This window comes from Miniopterus schreibersii, assembly GCF_964146895.1.
Source record: "Miniopterus schreibersii genome assembly, chromosome: 1".
NCBI classification, from domain to species: Eukaryota; Metazoa; Chordata; class Mammalia; order Chiroptera; family Miniopteridae; genus Miniopterus; species Miniopterus schreibersii.
The window spans coordinates 200,498,928-200,515,983 of NC_138101.1; the positions used below are offsets into that span (position 1 = coordinate 200,498,928).

Sequence of the window (17,056 nt, forward strand, 5' to 3'; positions counted from 1 at the left end):
GAGGGGCTGCCTCCTGCATGCCCGTACAGGGATCGAGCCCACAGCCCAGGCATGTGCCCTGACTGGGAACCGAACTGTGATCTTCCAGATCATAGGTCAGTGCTCAACCGCTGAGCCACCTGTTGGGGTGTTTCTAGTGATGAGTCTTTGTGTTAGCTGTCACTTCTAGCTCGATGCTGTACAGATTGGCTAAGGACGAGTTCACCCAGTCAGAATACCCGACAGGGCTCTTCAGTGGGAGCCCATCCTTTAGTTGATCCTGCTGGCCCAATAATAAAGCATTTTTTGAGTAAGGTTCAGACACCATTCTGAAAAACAGACTTTTAGTCCGAGAGAAAGGGAAGTCACTGTGTTTTTAAAAATTTAATCAAAATTAATGAGGATAAAAAACAATTAAATTCAAGTCTGCTAAGTATATAGTAGGTTGCCAAATGATTATTGAAGCATTATCAACTCCTGATTCCTTTTATGAGGGGTGGTTTTTTTTGTGGAAAAATCCTACTTACACCCACTCAGGCTTTTTTCTTTTTAAAACCAGTGTGTGTTTTGGAGCCACTGTTAATGCTTAGAGCTCTGTAACAGTGGTGGCCTTTTTTGGCATCTCAAGGAATCTTAGTCGTGGAACAAGTCAGGAAACTATATAATTTGAAGGCAGAGAACCAGCTCATGCTTTTTATGTGGTCCATGATGGAATTACTTTTGCTGCTGCCACCACTGGGCTATTTGGGGCACTTTGGCTTCAGTCTCCTTAAATCAGTCATTTTTCAATCCTTGCTGTACATTAGAATCATCTATAGAATTTTAAAAACCCAAAACAACTTGGGGTGGTGAACACACAATATAATATACAGATGATGTGTTATAGAATTGTACACCTGAAACCTAAATGATTTTATTAACCAATGTCACACCAATAAATTCAATTAAAAAATAAATGAAGTTACCATACAAACTTGAAAGAAATGTTTTCTCCAAAATGCCCCTTTCAAGACCCCCAGAGGTCCTGGCTTGATGGCTCCAGGGTGAGGCTGAGAGATCGATCCCCAGTGCACAACCCAGGCGCGAATGGCCCCTAGACTTTCTTTGGTTTCCCTTAAAGTTAGTAATTTCCCTTCCCTTCCTAAAGCTAATCTCCTCCAGTGTCCTAAGTCTTAGACTGCTGCCATTGCTGGCTGTTTGCTACTCTCTCCAAGTCTCCTGGGAATGACTTCATACCCAGTATCTTCACTTCTTTCCTTCCCCGTCAGGTGAAGCACAGATCGTTTTCATTGAACAAGTCTATTCATCTTTTCCTGTTTTAACTCCTTCCTCTTTTCATGTTGACTTGTAGCAGGCTAACAGTTCAGGTCATTAGAAAAAGTGGGTATTAGCCCGGCTGGCGTGGCTCAGTGGTTGAGTGTCAACCTATGAACCAGGAGGCCACGGTTTGATTCCTGTGAAAAACATATTTTAGGAAAAACATATTCCTAGGAAAAACATATTTTAAAAAGGTGGGTGTTAGAGTCCTGAATATTATTGACAGTCTGGCATCTGTATTCGGATTAGTGTAATGGATCTGGTACACTGATAGAAACAGAGTATGGTAAGTGAAATTGAAGACAAGTCCCTTTTTTTTTTTTTTTAATATATCTTCATTGATTTCAATGAGAGAGGGAGGGAAGGAGAAAGGTAGAAACATCAATGACAAGAGTCATTGATCGGATGCCTCTTGCACTCCCCCTACTGGGGATTGAGCATGCAACTGGGGTATATACAACCTGAGCATGTGCCTTGACCAGGAATCGAATTGTGATTTCCTGGGTCCTAGGTGGATTCTTTACCACTGAGCCACGCTGGCTGGGCAAGCCCCCCCCCGCCCTTTTTTTTAAATGGAGCGTGTCTTTTTTTAAAAGATGTTTTTATTGATTTTAGAGAGGGGGATAGAGAGTTAGAAACATCAATGAGAAGCATCAACATTGATTAGCTGCCTCCTACACGCCCCCTGCTGGGGGTCAAGCTGAAACCCCGGCATGTGCCCTGACTGGGAATTTAACCGTGATCTCTAGGATCATAGGTCGATGCTCAACCGCTGAGCCACGCCAGCCAAGCAAGACAAGCCCTTCTTGATTATACATATTTAACCTATTGAGAATAAAATGTATCTTTCTTTATTGTCAGATTTCAAAAGCGGTAATAGAAATGGAAGAAAATCCAGCTTCAGCGTTGCTGCTGCTTTCTGGGAAACTTTTCATTATTGCCAGACTTATTTTCTCTGGCAGGAAATAATAATAAGCTTGATATTTAGAGTAGATTGAGAATTGAGAATATTAGTATTTAATTTTATTTATTTAACATTTTAAAAAATGATTTCAGAGAGAGGAAGGGAGAGGGAGAGAGAGAGATAGAAACATCAATGATAAGAGAGTCATTGACCAGTTGCCTCCTGCTCACCCCCTGCAGGGGATCCAGTCCAAAACCCGGGCACCTCCTGCTTCATAGGTCGATGCTCAACCGTTGAGCCACACCGGCTAAGCTAGAATTTATTTTTAATTGTACCACTGATTCATTGCGCTATTTTAGAAAAGTCACTGAAAAGCCAATATTTTAAATAGGTTAAACTTAGGACATAGCATGGACTCATTTGCAGAAATCAAAAAGTACACACACACAGGAATATTCTTGATACAGCCATAAAAAAAGAAGGAAATCCTGCTTTTTGCCACAACATGGATGGACTTGAGGGCATTATTCTAAGTGAAGTCAGAGAAAGACAAATACTATATATATCATTTATATGTGTACTCTTAAAAAACCAAACTCATAGAAACAGAGTGGTTGCCAGGGGTGGGTGGCAGGGTGGGTGAAATGGGCAGATGGTGGTTAAAGTTATAAGATGGATAAGTTCTGGGGGGCTAATGTGTAGCATGGTGATGATAGTTAACAATATTGTTTTGTAGGCTTGCAGGCTGCTCTGAGAGTAGATCTTACATGTTCTTACCGTAACAGTAAGAACAGAATGGTCATTTGTAAGGTGATGAACATGTTAACCCTGTTGTGGTAAAGGTCTCACAATATATGCAGGGGGTATCAGATTATCACATTGTAAACTAACACAGTATTCTATGTCAGTTATACCTCATTAAAGCAGTGGGGGTGGGGATTTTCTGAGAGAAAATAATTCTAACCTAGAATTCTTTACCCAGTCACGTGAATCAAAACATCTGGAGTTATGCAGGGTCTTAAAAGTAACCATTCACCTTCCCTTGCACGGTAGCTGTTGGTGATACAGATTTCACCACAGGAGAAAGTACCAGGAAAGAGCAAAGCATGGGACCCGGGGCAGAAAATCCACACAGTGGACTTGGAGAACACAGGACCAAGGCCTCCAGAGTATGAATACCTACAAGGGAAAAAAGGATTACTTGATTATTGAGAGGAGAGGTACACCTCTGCCACAGAGTTTAAGGGTGAATTAGTGAAGTGACAGGTATATAGAAAACTTAAGTGAACAAAATAACTGAGGCAGTTATTAGCTCCAAGGAAATTTAAAATGGAAATAAATTTCTAGCATGGCTCTAAATAATATTTATATGATGTAAGCAGTAATTTAGCCAAATATTATGATAACTTATTAGGAGGAAGGAGGCACGGTTATGTGGGTTGGACAGACGACAGGATATAAGAGCCAGATCTTCACTGCCCACATGAAGAAGTCAGTAGATAACATGAGACAGGGGCTAAACAGTCATTGAAAAGCACCACAAGCATGCTGTTTAGAAGTAAGGTAGCAAATACCAGTGTTGAGAGTGCTTCCCCTTGTGAACAAGGATTGGGGGTGGAGAAAGATACTATATTAAATAGTTTGACTTTTAAAACTGTGTAATTTGTGCTATTTTTATAAATAAAAATTAGAAAGTGCCTTGGCTGGGTGGCTTAGTTGGTGGGAGTCTTGTGCCATACACCAAAAAGGTTGTGGGTTCAATTACCGGTCAGGACACATACCGAGGTTGTAGATTTGATCTCCAGTTGTGTGCATATGGGAGGCAACTGAGCGATGTTTCTCTCTCTTTCTCTCGCCCTCTCTCTTTCTCAAATCAATAATAACATGTCCTCGGGCGAGGATTAAAAAAGGTTAGAAAACAGTATCTATTTAGCCAAAATGTGATAGAACCTCGTGAAGAGGATGGGAAACGGAAGCATAAATGTGTCTGGGAGGGCTTAGGAAAGCTAAATCCAAAGTAGGAGGACACAAAACTGGAAAATCAAGAAAGCAGTGTGTTCTGGCTTTTTAGTAATATGTAGGTAAATAGTAGATAAAATAGTGACAGAAGTTGAAAGGATTGCTCCTGCAAAGTCAGCAAGGAAAGGGGGAGCCTGGTGGCTTTGGATAAGTACCCAACATCGTCTGCTGTGGCAGACAGAGGTCTTATTTCCTCATGCAGTTGGCCTCTGTACAACACAGGTTTGGACTGGGCAGGTCCACTCAACAAACACCCGTGTTGTTTTCCATCCATGGTTGGGAATCCACAGATGCCAAGGGCCTACTGTATGCTTTGATCTATACCATTTTATATAGGGCACTTGAGCATCTGCGGATTTGGGTATCCACCGGGGGTCCTGGAACCAATCCCCCACAGATACAGAGGGAAAACTAAGTTTTGGGGGGTCAAAAGTTAGAAGTGGATTTCCCAGGCCCTGGCCAGGTAGCTTAGTTGGTTAGAGTACTGTCCTGATACACCAAGGTTGCGGGTTCAGTCCCCGGTCAGGACACATAAAAGAATCAACCCGTGGCCCTGGCTGGTATGGTTCTGTGGTCAGAGCGTCAGCTTGCACACGGAAGAGTCTCGGATTCGATTACCAGTTACGGGCATGTACCTGGGTTGCAGATTTAATCCCCGGCCCCCATCAGAACAAGTCTCTCCCCCTCCCTCTCTCCCTCTCCCCCCTCCCTTTTCCTCCCCTCCTCTCTCCCTCTCTTCTTCCTTCCCCCTCCCCCTCTCCACCTTCCCCCTCTCCCTCTTCCCCCTCTCCCTCCTCCCTCTCCCCCTCTCTTCCTCCCCCTTTCCCTCCCCCTCCCCTCCCCCTCTCCCTTTCTCTTCCTCCCTCTCCCTCCCTCTTCCTCTCTCCCCCTTCCTCTCTATCTCTAAAGTCAATAAATAAAATTTTTTAAAAAGTTCCATGTTGAGTTCCCGTCTGGGTACCAGCTTCCTTCTGCGGCTCGACAGCAGGCCTGAGACCAAGGAAGGAGAAAGAGTCAGTTGGCCTGGACTTGGCAGACCTGCAAGTCTGTGGTTCACAGCACTGCCCAGAGGCTGGAGTGGACTGGAAGGATCCGACTGAGTCAGTACTGGAGTAATTGTAGTCAGGAGCAAGTGGAGACCCGGGAAGCAGCGGACAGGCGGGAGAAGCCCTGTCGGAAATGGAAGGAAAACCAGGAAACGAGAGCGAACCAAAGCTTGAGGGGGAGGAGGAAGAGGAGGAGGAGGAGGGTTCAGAGGAGGAGGAGGAGAGGGGTTAGAGGAGGAGGAGGAGGGGCCGGAGGAGGAGGGGAGGGGTCAGAGGAGGGGTCAGAGGAGGAAGAGGGGCCGGCGAGGGGGAGGGGCAGAGGAGGGGGAGGGGCAGAGGGGAAGGAGCCAGGGGAGGGGCCGGAGGGGGAGGAGCCAGAAGGACCTTTTAGAGAAAGGCGGACTGAGTCTCTCCAGGCATCTAAAGAAGACTCCCGCAGCGGGCACTGAAGCAGGGATGAGTGTTTAGGGAGGTGAATGAGACTGATGCTACAAGGAGAGTAAGAAACACACTTGGGGTGAAGCGCTGGAAGGTTGACCGGGAACCATCCTTACCCCTATTTAATGTAGTTGCCTTGATTTTTATTTCTTCTGATATTAGCGTTGCCATATAGCTTTCATGTGATTTGCATTTTTCTGATAAACCTTTGTCCATTTTTCTACTACTAACTTGTTGCTATTAGTGGTTTTTAGATGCATCTCGTTTCTACATCTCGTTATCATATTTTGAACCAATCTCCAAGTTTCTGCAATTTAATGGGAGAGAGAGCTTTACTCATTTTACAGAAGGAGGTCCTCCTGATGGGATATAAAATGAAAAATGTTACTAAGGAATATGTGAATATCATATTTTTAAAAGGGAAGAGTATGTTTGTATATACATATATACACAGAAAAACGTGTGAGGGATGAAATGCAAAAAAGTTCATTGGTAGGATTATGAGTGATTTAAAAAATTCTACTTACTGGTATTTTTCCTTATTCCTAGAATATATACACATTGTTAAAATAAAAAAAGTTTTATGACAAAAAGTGGTAAATAAATAAATAAAAATTTAAAAAATCCATGTTGATTTCTGACTGTGGGGAGGTCGGTGCTCCTAACCCCGCATTCAAGGACCAACTGTTTATATAAAGGTCTTGTATATTGATAAAAAACAGGAGTATAGAACCTAGTAGAAATAATTAGAAGATACACTCAGGCAGTTAATAGGACAGATGGTCAGTATTTAAGTAAGAATGATCACCATCTTTGTTTAACCCTCACCCAAAGATATCGTTTCCATTGCTTTTCAGAGAGTGGAAGGGACAGAGAGAGAAACATTGATGTGAGAGAGACACATCGATTGGTTGCCTCTTGCATGCTCCCCGACTGGGGCCGAGCCTGCAACTGAGGTATGTGTCCTTGGACAGAATCGAACCTGGAACCCTTCAGTCTGCAGGTCGATGCTCTAACCACTGAGCCAAACTGGCTAGGGCACAAGTTGTTCACTTTTTTAAAAGTTCTATGCCAGCCCGGCTGGGCGTGGCTCAGCAGTTGAGCGTCAACCTGGGATCCAGGCAATCGGGGTTTGATTCCCGGTCAGGGCACATGCCCGAGTTGCGGGCTCGAACAATGACTCTCTCATCATTGATGTTTCTATCTGTCTCTCCCTCACCTTTCCTCCCTCTGAAATCAATAAAGATATATATAAAAAAAAAAAGTTCTATGCCAGCCCACCTGTTGCTGTGTTTTCTATATCGGCAGCTTGTTCTCTGTCAGTTATTTTACATGAAAATTTCAAAGGGGTTTGCATGGAATCCTGGGGTACGTGTGGACTTTGGAGTCAGACAGCTCAGAGTCCTGGCTCTGGCACCTCCAATCTGGGGGAAGTCCTTGGACAAGTTTCTTAACTAAGAGTCACCTGACAGGGTTGGGAAAATTCAGTTAGATGTGATAATAGGTGTGAAGCATCTGGTTCTGCTTCAGGCACAGTCAGCACTTGGTAACTGTTAGCTTCTTGCTTCCTCCCCCTCTTGGTTAGCTTGGTGTAGAGTTTATTAACTCATTTCTTCCTGATACGTGATTCTGATAGAGGTAATGTCCGGACACTGCCCTACTAGGGAAACTTTGCTCTTTCTGCTTGCACGGTTAAGCTTGTACTCCTCATCTCAACACCTTTCCTCTGTGTTTTCGCAGCTCATCCCTTGGTGTGACCTGTGCTGTAATTCAGGAGTTCTCACACTTCCATGTGCTGTCTGTAGTCTTTTAGTTATCTACTGCTCTCTAGCAGATTACTCCAGAAGTTAGCAACTTAAACAGAATGTTGTATTATTTCGCAGTTTTTGAGTCATGTGTTTGGAAGTGACTTAGCTACATGGTTCTGGCTCAAGGGCTCTCTGGTAAGATCCACAGCTACAGGTACCCGAAGATTTGGTTGGTGCTGGTGGTTTGCTTCCAAAAGGGCCCTCTCACCTGGCTGCTGTCAAGAGACTGCAGTTGCTCACCAGCTGTGGGCATGAGTTCTCCTTGCCATCTGGGCCTGTCCATCGAGGAGCTTAATGTCCTCATGACACAAGCGAGTGATCTGTGAGAGCAGAGAGGGAGCCACAGTACCTTTTATTGGCCAGGTCAGTTGTAAGCTCCCCACCATTGCTTCTGCTTTACTTTCTTAGAAGCAAGTCACTGAGCCTGGCTGGGCGTGGCTCAGCAGTTGAGCATCGACCTGGGATCCAGGCGATCGGGGTTCGGTTCCTGGCCAGGGCACATGCCCGGGTTGCGGGCTCAATCAATGACTCTCTCATCATTGATGTTTCTGTCTCTCTCTCTCCCTCTCCTTTCCTTTCTCTGAAATCAATAAAGATATATTTAAAAAGAAAAAGAAAAAAGAAGCAAGTCACTGAGTCCCCCTGCACTCAAAGGGAGGGACATGAAGTTTTTCCTTTTGAGGGAGAATTGTCAAGGAATTTGTGGACATACTTAAAAACTACCACACCTGGGGTGTTTGTTGAAAAATAGGATTCTCAAGGCCCACTTCAGATCTAGTGACAGGTGGGCCTGGAAACCTGCAGTTTATATCATCATCCTAATGATTGATGCAGGTGGCCTGGGCCCACGTTGGAAACACACTTGTCTGCCAGACAGGTCACTTGGTCTTCCGTAAGTAGTTCTCACTGGTCACACTTCCGTCTCTGCTCAGGTACCCGGAGCACACAGCCCATTTTCTACTGTAGCACCCTTCTTTAGGTCCTGCAAAGTCCAGTTACCTACATGGTACCCTCTAACATGTGAACTCTCCCTCTGTTGAACTCCTCTAATAGTGCGTCTTTTTTTTTGCTTTTTAGTTCCAATTACTTTGTTTCACTGCTGTACTGCTAGTAGAAATTTTAAAAAACAATTGCCTTCTTTCCCTCTGCTCTCCTTCCAGCAGAACTATAATAGCTCTGTAAGAACAGGGTTCTCATTAGACTGCCAAGGAGGCTTGCTCACACCACACTTCTCGGGAGTTAGTACTTTCCTGCAGGCATTTATCAAGCAGATGAGTCCCTGTGTGTGTTCCAGGCTTGGTTTCACCTATGGGAGGGAAAGGAGACAGATACCCCAAAATGTACCATCACAGCTTGGAAGCATCCTAGGGAAGAATGCTGCAAAGCAGAGGGGACCAACTTGGGCATGGTTTTCAGAGAAACCTGCCAGATGCAGTATCCTAAGCTGTGGTGTGGCGTACGACCTGGAGCTCTTCTAACTTAGCTGTTGTGGGAATAACGGAATTCAAACTGTAGCTACAGGTTCAACTCCAACAGGTGGGAACAGGATTTCTGTGCTAGGTGGCAGAGGGGAGCTAAGAAAGAACCATGCTGAGTGGTTGTCAGGGTGGCTGTCTTCTCATCTGAAACATGAAATGTGGGAATGACTGCAGTAGCAACCAGAGGTATTTGTGTTGGTGATGAAAGTGCCCCTGCCTTTGGAGATGATTCAGTATTCCAGACAGGAAGTCTGTGCATCTGATTCCATGTTTTTAAGTTCTGAGCTCAGTTCATAGGTCAGATATATCCGTCTCTCTCTCTCCATGCTCTCAGGTGTTAGCTGCTAATTCACTTCTAGATTAGATCTGGTGGGCGAGGAGAAGCACAGTGAGAGCCTTGTGATTTCTCACAGCTTCCTTTCCACATAGCCAGCCTCCTCACCTGTGTGTTAGGAGACTGACCTAGGTCTGGCCAGACTCCCACAGACTTTCCTCTCTTTTTCTAGTTTCTACTTGTTTGCAAGAGGGTTGGGTAGGATGGCCTCTAAATTTCTGTTATTTTCTGAGGTCATCTTATATTAGTCCAGGCCATAATGCTGTGATCCTCCTCAGAATTCACAACATCTGTTTATACAACAGCAATTTAATATTTCTCCTTACTCTGTGTGATGGCTGGGCAGCTCTGCTGGTCTTGACTGGGCAGTTTATCTCATGGTCTTCCCTGGGTTCACTCGTGTGACAGCATTCAGTTGGCGAGTTGGTGGGGGCTGCACTCAGTTGGAACAGTGGGCCTCTTTCTATATACAGTCTTTCATCTTCATATTATGGCGACATCCAAGAAAGCAAGCCTCGCTCTGCAAGCATTTTATCCTGCCCCTGCTTGCTTCCATTTCTCTAGTGTCCCATTGGCCAAAGCAAGTCACACAGCCGGTACAAAAGTGTGAGCCCGTGAGGCAGTACTGGTTAGAGCCATTAATGTAAGTCTCTCAGTGTCCCTGCTAAATTACCAACTCCAGTGGGGATTTCCTGTAGTAGTTTTGTTTAAAATCTCTCTTAGAATTACTTGGAATTGTAAATCTAATACACTCATGATGTAGTTCACTGGGACTAGACAAGTTTTTATTTGCAGAATTAGAACCCTTGGCTAGATATTGAGTCAAACTAAGTTTAGTCACAAACTATTCTTGCCTGATTCCGATCTTATGTGTTCAAGATAGCAAATTAGAATTAAAACTGTGGTATCGTTCTCCTCTGGCACCTCTGCTTTTTCACAAGATAAAGTTGAAGCGCTTGGTATTGGGATATAAAGCTACTTCATAGTTGTGCTTTCATGTTAGTTTTAGAGGTGGGATTACTGAACTTTACCAATGCATTGGTTCTCTAGGTAAAAATTTAAATTTATATTGCAACAGTGGAATAACCTGTGTACTAACCTGTGTTGGGGGGATTGTGTGTTTGTTTTTTAGCTCTTCAGAGAAGTAAGAATAATGAAGATTTTAAATCATCCAAACATAGGTACTTTCTGCTTTCTTAAATACTTTTGGGTCTAAACACATTCTTAAAAGTATGTCTTAAAGCTAAACATGTATTCCAGGAGGGAGAGGAGATTTCCCTCCTCCCAGCCCAGGTACACTTTTGATAAAGTATATATCTAGATTGTTTATCATTTGTATTAACTTTTTGAAATTACTAAAGACAGGTTAAAAGCTTAGATATTAAACTTCTGAATTTAAAACTTTAATACAGTAGAAACATCTATAATTAGATCGTAATATTCTAATTTTTAATATATTGGAAAATATAATTGTATTTAATTCATAGAGAGAAGGGAATTCTATTAAGTCAGAATTAAGATTTTCAAAGATACAATGCCTTTTGCTGTAGCTGTGTATCTTAAGAAAATATTTGTACACTGAATTGTTTTAAAGACAGCATAATTATCTACTGGGATTTTGACATGAATTGCTTTATATGGCACAGGTTTGTTTTATGTGTCGTCTCTGCACAGCTCTGCTAAGTGTGATGTGTGGGCTTAAAGATGAGGAAGGGTCATGGTCCTGCCCTCATCATAATTGTAGGACCAGGATAAAAGTATGCAGATTACCTAATCCTGACCTTTTGATCCTTCATATCATAATAGACCTTTAAAAATAATATAACTGCTGTTTTACAGTGATAGCTCCTGCAGTCTAAAAATACTACTTCAAGAGTGAAATAGCTCTTTTATCATATACATAATGAACATTTAGTAAAAGCGATTAGAAGAATAGTGAAATACAAAAAGCAAACATGAAATATCTCTTAAGACGGCCAGTTTACTATTAGCATGGCTCCTGGGCGGTGGGAGGGGTGGACGTACTAACTACTAAGAAAAAAACAATGCCACAAGCCATCATCCCATTATCAGTGTGATAGTAGTTAGAATGTGAAAAAATGTACAACTTAAAATCAGTAAAATGTGAGATGTTTGGAGAAAAGAAAAATAACAAGGGATATAATAGTGGGAAGAAAACCTCCCTTCACTTTTGTTTCAACCCTTTGGGTTAGCTAGCCAACTCTGGATTTTAAATTCTAACTTTTCATCCAAAACACTTTATTACTATTTCCTAAAACTAGCAAACTTAAACATATTTATTTTATTTTTTAACTAATTAAGTTGTACCCTGATTGGAGTTCTCTCTACGTATTACTAACTGACGTATCTTTGATAAAAGATTTAAATTCCTGTTGGATTAAAATAGTTTTCCCAGGAGACCTAATATTTGCATTGGAATTTTAGAAAGGTTTTGTTCATATGTTGATGGTTTACCAGCATATATGTCTTAAAGATTTCTTTCAGTGATTTTTCTTAACAACCAAACATATTATCTTAGTAATATCATTTTATTCATTAGTTCAACAAACATATATTAAATACTATGTTAGGCACTTTATTTGGTCTATTACTCTATGTTAAAACATGAGAAAATAGCCCAAAATAAAAAAGACTAGCTTTCCCCCTCCCCTTGGTAAATTTAATTTTAAAGTATGTATTACCAAAATTAAGTAGATATGCAAAATAGTGATTTTATGGCTTTAGAAATTTACTTCATTTTTATTTAAAATATATATATATATTTGATTATTTTAAAATGGTTTTAAGAATTAGCAGTAATAGGAATATTGTTTCTCTCTGTCACAGAATCTGGTACAGCAAAATTACCCACTGAAAATAATTCTTTTAAAAGTTCTTTCAGTTAATTATAGTATAATCCCTTCTACCTCTTTCCATCTCTGGCTTCAGAATAGTAACAAAGGAACCTTGTTTTTGGGAGAATTGTGATGTTTCTCAAGCAACAAAAGCCTCAGGTGGAATTATATATACCCTTGAAGCCAGAACTACAAGTGAATGGACTTGCACTTGCAGGAGTAGAGTAGATCTGAGCAGTCGCTGCAGTTTAAATGTGAAATAAGAATGCTTTTCCTGAGGTGGGAGGGCAGCTAGTCAGTCTGGACCCACTACCAGACGTGATGGAGGGATGGGCCAGACACTCTCCACCAGGCTTCTGAATGCATGCTGAGGAACATTGTCCCAGCACCCAGAAATAATATTTTATTTTTATGGAATTCCATGCTTTTACAAAATCCTTTCTGTTGTAATATATGATAAATGCCCTGAAAGCAATTTTTAGAGGGTCAGCTATTAAAATCTTAAACAGAAAAACGTTACTTTTTGTAGTTGCAGTTCATATGTACATGGTATATGCGTATAAACATTTGTTCCTTTTTCTCCTGTGTCCTCTCCCCTCCCCCAGTGAAGTTATTTGAAGTCATCGAAACTGACAAAACACTCTACCTAATCATGGAGTATGCAAGTGGAGGTAAGAAATTTCTATGTTTTTCTTTCTCCCCGTGGAAGAAGCCATAGTCACGCTGCCCACATTGATCGTTGTTGAGGTTTCTTTCATATCCAGTCATAATATGCTAGAATGAGAATCAGAAAAGCTGACTGTGAGCAGTTCTGTGGGTTGCTGTTGTTTCACTATTAGCATTTTTAATTGATAATATCCAAATACTTATATATTTTTTTATCTGGTAAAATATACATAACATAAAAGTTACCATTTTGTCCATTTCAAGTGTATAGTTCAGTGGCATTAAATAATACATATTGTTGTGTAATCATCACCACCATCTATCCACACAACTCTTCATCTTGCAAAAACTAGCTGTGTCCCATTAAACACTACTCCCCCCCTCCGGATTCTGGCAGCCACCGTTCTGCTTTCTGTCTCTATGAATGTGACTGCTCTAGGGACCTTATATGAGTAGAATCATACAGTATTTGTCCTTTTGACTGCCTGTGTCATTTAGCATAATGTCCTGAAGAATCATCTATGTTGTAGCATGTGACAGAATTTCCTTCCTTTTTAAGGCTGAATAATATTCCTCTGTGTGTGTGTGTGTGTGTGTACGTACACCACCATTTATTCCAAGTACTTGGAGTTTTAAATAAAACACTGCATTAGCTTGTTTGAAATAAATGTGTTTTTCTTTATTAGTTTTTTTTTTTGCTCATTTTAAATTTTTATTGATTTTTAAAATACATATCTTTATTAATTTCAGAGAGAGGGAGAGACATAGAAACATCAATGATAGAGTCACTGATCGGCTGCCTCCTGCATGCGCCCCCCCCCCCCCCCCCCCCCGGGAGATTGAGCCTGAAACCTGAGCATGTGCCATGACCGGGAATTGAACCTGCATCTCCTGGATCATAGGTCAATGCTTAACCACTGAGCCATGCTGGCCAGGCTCCTTATCAGATTTTAGTGTCATTGGTGTCCACCTTTCCCTAGGCCAGAAGTGGGTGTAATACATATAGATTTTCCTTAAACATTAGGGACTAGTAATTATTTGCTTGCAGGGTTATGTCAATGTAGACATTTTTCTGAAATGAATATATATAGCGGTTGTCTTTTATGAAGGTTCTCATTTTAGGGTTGGTTTGAGGTAGGCTTGTAGTTTTTGGACCATGCGTGAGTTTGTCTGTGGAGGTCAAAAGCTTTCCTGCTTATCTTTGTATTCCCTGCCTCTAGCACAGTGTCTGGCACACAGTAGATTCTCAACAAATAAGAATTGAATTGAATTTATAAAATTATGAACTACTGGGGACATAGTCTGTTTGACTCTATAGTATAGCTTAAATTGTTTTGGTTAGAGTTTCAGTTTTTCATTGGCTCTTTGATCCAGGTTAGAAAATCTGGAGACTGAAAGTTGAATTGCAGCCCCATTGTAGTGAATTAACCATTAAATAACAGATAATAAGCCTGTTGTGAGCAAGAATAAGTTCTAGTAGGCACACCTCTGACACCACTTTTTCATACTCCTAATTCGTTATAAGTTGTGTGATTTCTATTTTAAATGTGTGGTTGCAGAATTTAGTTGGGATTTTCACAATTGAATAGTAATAGAAAGAACTGAAGGTTAATTGAAGAACCAAAAATCTGTATGGAGTTCTAATACTTTCCACTCATCTTACAGAGTAAATATTCATAACCTTTTCATTTGTGTAGCCTCCACTGTGCACAAGTGCCTTCTCTTACTGATCTTTCCTTGACTTTCACAAAGACTCTGCACTGTGGCCTGGCAGGAAGTGATGGGCTTTTACCTTTGAGGCAAGGAGGCCACGAAGTCTTGCTGTGATCTCTCTGCCAGGCCTGGAGCCCAGCCTTCTGGCACTATGTAGCCTTTCCTGGTTTTGTTAGCTGGTCATGGCTTTCTGTTCCCATCTATTGTAGGTAACAGTGTTGTAGAGGTGCTTCTTCTATAGGGGCAAAACAAAAACATCTGAGGAGCATCCAGTTTTAGTACAAAGGGGATGGGCTTTGGGAAAGAAAGGTGGCAGAGTGACATAAGTTACGTATCTCTTGAGTTTCTCAGTGACTTGCTAACATAGCCCTCCTCTGAGGAGCATTATAAAAGCGTTAATCAATGGTGTTAGTTTATTGGCTTGGGCTATTTGTTTTAATTAGCTCAACAAAGCGCTGTCAATCTTCAGGACCTCTATTTGATTGTTTATGTGTTTCATTAGATCTACTACCTACTTCTCAGCCTGGTATTTTTCAGTTTAGTAGAGTCATAGAATTATAGAATTGGAAGGAATCTTAGAAATCATCCAGGACACCTACCTAATTTTTACAGATGAAACCAAAGCCTTGAAAGGGGTTCTATGCTAACACTGCCATTGCTAGTGGCAGGACCTGAACCTTCATCCAAGGTCTTTCTCAACTGTCCTGTCCAGTGTCATTCCATCAACCACAGGGTCCCTGATCTGGGTGGAGAGAGCACCATTTGCTATTTTTTCTCTAAGAAATAGCCTTTAGAGGTTTTCAGTTTAGGTGCTTAATCTGAGAGCTTATACATTTTTAATAAGAAAAAAACATCTGGATTGAATTCCTGATTTATAACTTAGTAATTGTGAGTATGACTTTAATGGTTTTTAAATCTCTTAAGAGGTTTATATTGTATTTGAATTTATAGAAATGTTTCTAAGTTATATTGACAGACTTGGACTTTATCTGTGAGAGCAGAGGAGACTATGAAATGACTGACCTCTTACAAGGGTCACTCTGGCTGCTAGAGGGAGAAGCAGGTTAGAGGTAAGGAAGGGACAGACCTACTACAACTAGTGGAGCTAATCTATTCATTTTTTTTAACTACTTGTTTTGACATTGTATACTATTCTGTAAATAGAAAGGCCATTTACTTAGGAAATGCTGACATTTAACTTCATGAGTCATCAGAGTTAAATGAATCTTTTGGTATAAATTAACAATATGTAATACCTTTTAAAATATTATTATGCACTCAAGTGATAACTTAAAAATATTTATTCTCCATTATTTAAAAATTTATTCAGAGTTAGGGCTAAAAGTTTAAAAATCAGAGATATTAATTACAATTCAGAATGACTTTTTCCTCAAAAATATTTGTTAAGTTCTGAACGAGCTGTTTTTAAGTATCAAAATATTTTAGTTAAATGTTGTCACTGATGGTAGTATTCCATTTGTTCCAGATTGATAACCAATTGGCAGTACTGATACATTCTCTGAATGTCACCTCTCTTCCCCAAGGAATGAATACTGGGAACTACCATGTCAATGCCCACCAACGCGTTCTCTAGGCTTTATCCCCGCATTTTGTCCTGATTCCCCCTTTCTCACCATCACTTCTCTGTCCCAGTCTAGGCCCAGCACTCTCATCCTGTCCCTTTCCCACCCCTAACCTGCTCCTCCCTCTAGCAGCCAGAGTGGCCCTTGTAAGAGGCTAGTCGTTTCATTTTCTCCTCGGCTCTCACTTGGAGCTATGCCCGAGTCCTTACCAAAGCCCATCAGACTCTTTAGCACCTCACCTCCTACCCGCTCCTTTGCCCATCCACTGCCACCCTTGCTCTGTGCTCACAGTGGTCAACAAAATGCTTGCACACAACACACTCCCTGTTCCTTTCCCCATTTTTCTCCACAGTGCTTCTTATCATCTGACATGCTGTATATTCATTTGTCTGTCTGTTCTCGCTCTCCCCTACTAGAATGTAAACTCCATGAGAAAAGGGATTTTGCTTTGTTCACGGCTCTGTTTCCCCAGAGCCTGGGACAGTGCCTGGCAGTTAGTAGGCACTCAATAAATGTTTGTTGAATGGACAAATATATTTAGGACGTCTCCTACTTTGTTATAGTCCTATAGTGAAGGCATCCTCTTTTAACACAAATAACTTACCCATTTTAACTTTCAATTTTAATTGCTAAGTTTTTATTAAAGCATATTAAAAACAATCTTTAAAATAAAAGTTGTACAATTTAAACATGATAATTTAATTCCAGGGCTTTTCTCTAGCTTCAAGATTTTGTCGATGAACTTTGCTTGTAGTTAAACTAAAGGCTTAGTTTAAATTCCACATATTTCTGTTTATCTTCATACCTATATTTAAAAATAAAATTAAGGCATTGCTAAAAATGAAACATCATCAATTTGTGGAAAATTAATGCTCAGAAGTAGGACTTCTGCTTACTTTTGTTTCTCTCAATTACA

At 41.1% G+C, this 17,056-nt stretch overlaps 1 protein-coding gene across 5 annotated transcripts in view; it reads left to right on the top strand.

Annotated features, from left to right (window-relative positions):
• Positions 1-17,056, top strand: part of MARK3 (microtubule affinity regulating kinase 3) — an 81,661-nt gene that overhangs the window by 34,537 nt on the left and 30,068 nt on the right. For all 5 annotated transcript variants that reach the window (XM_081138981.1, XM_081138982.1, XM_081138983.1 and 2 more), the window contains exons 4-5: positions 10,456-10,504; positions 12,784-12,849. In XM_081138981.1, the coding sequence (XP_080995107.1) occupies positions 10,456-10,504; positions 12,784-12,849 (115 nt within the window). The remainder of the gene's footprint in view (positions 1-10,455; positions 10,505-12,783; positions 12,850-17,056) is intronic.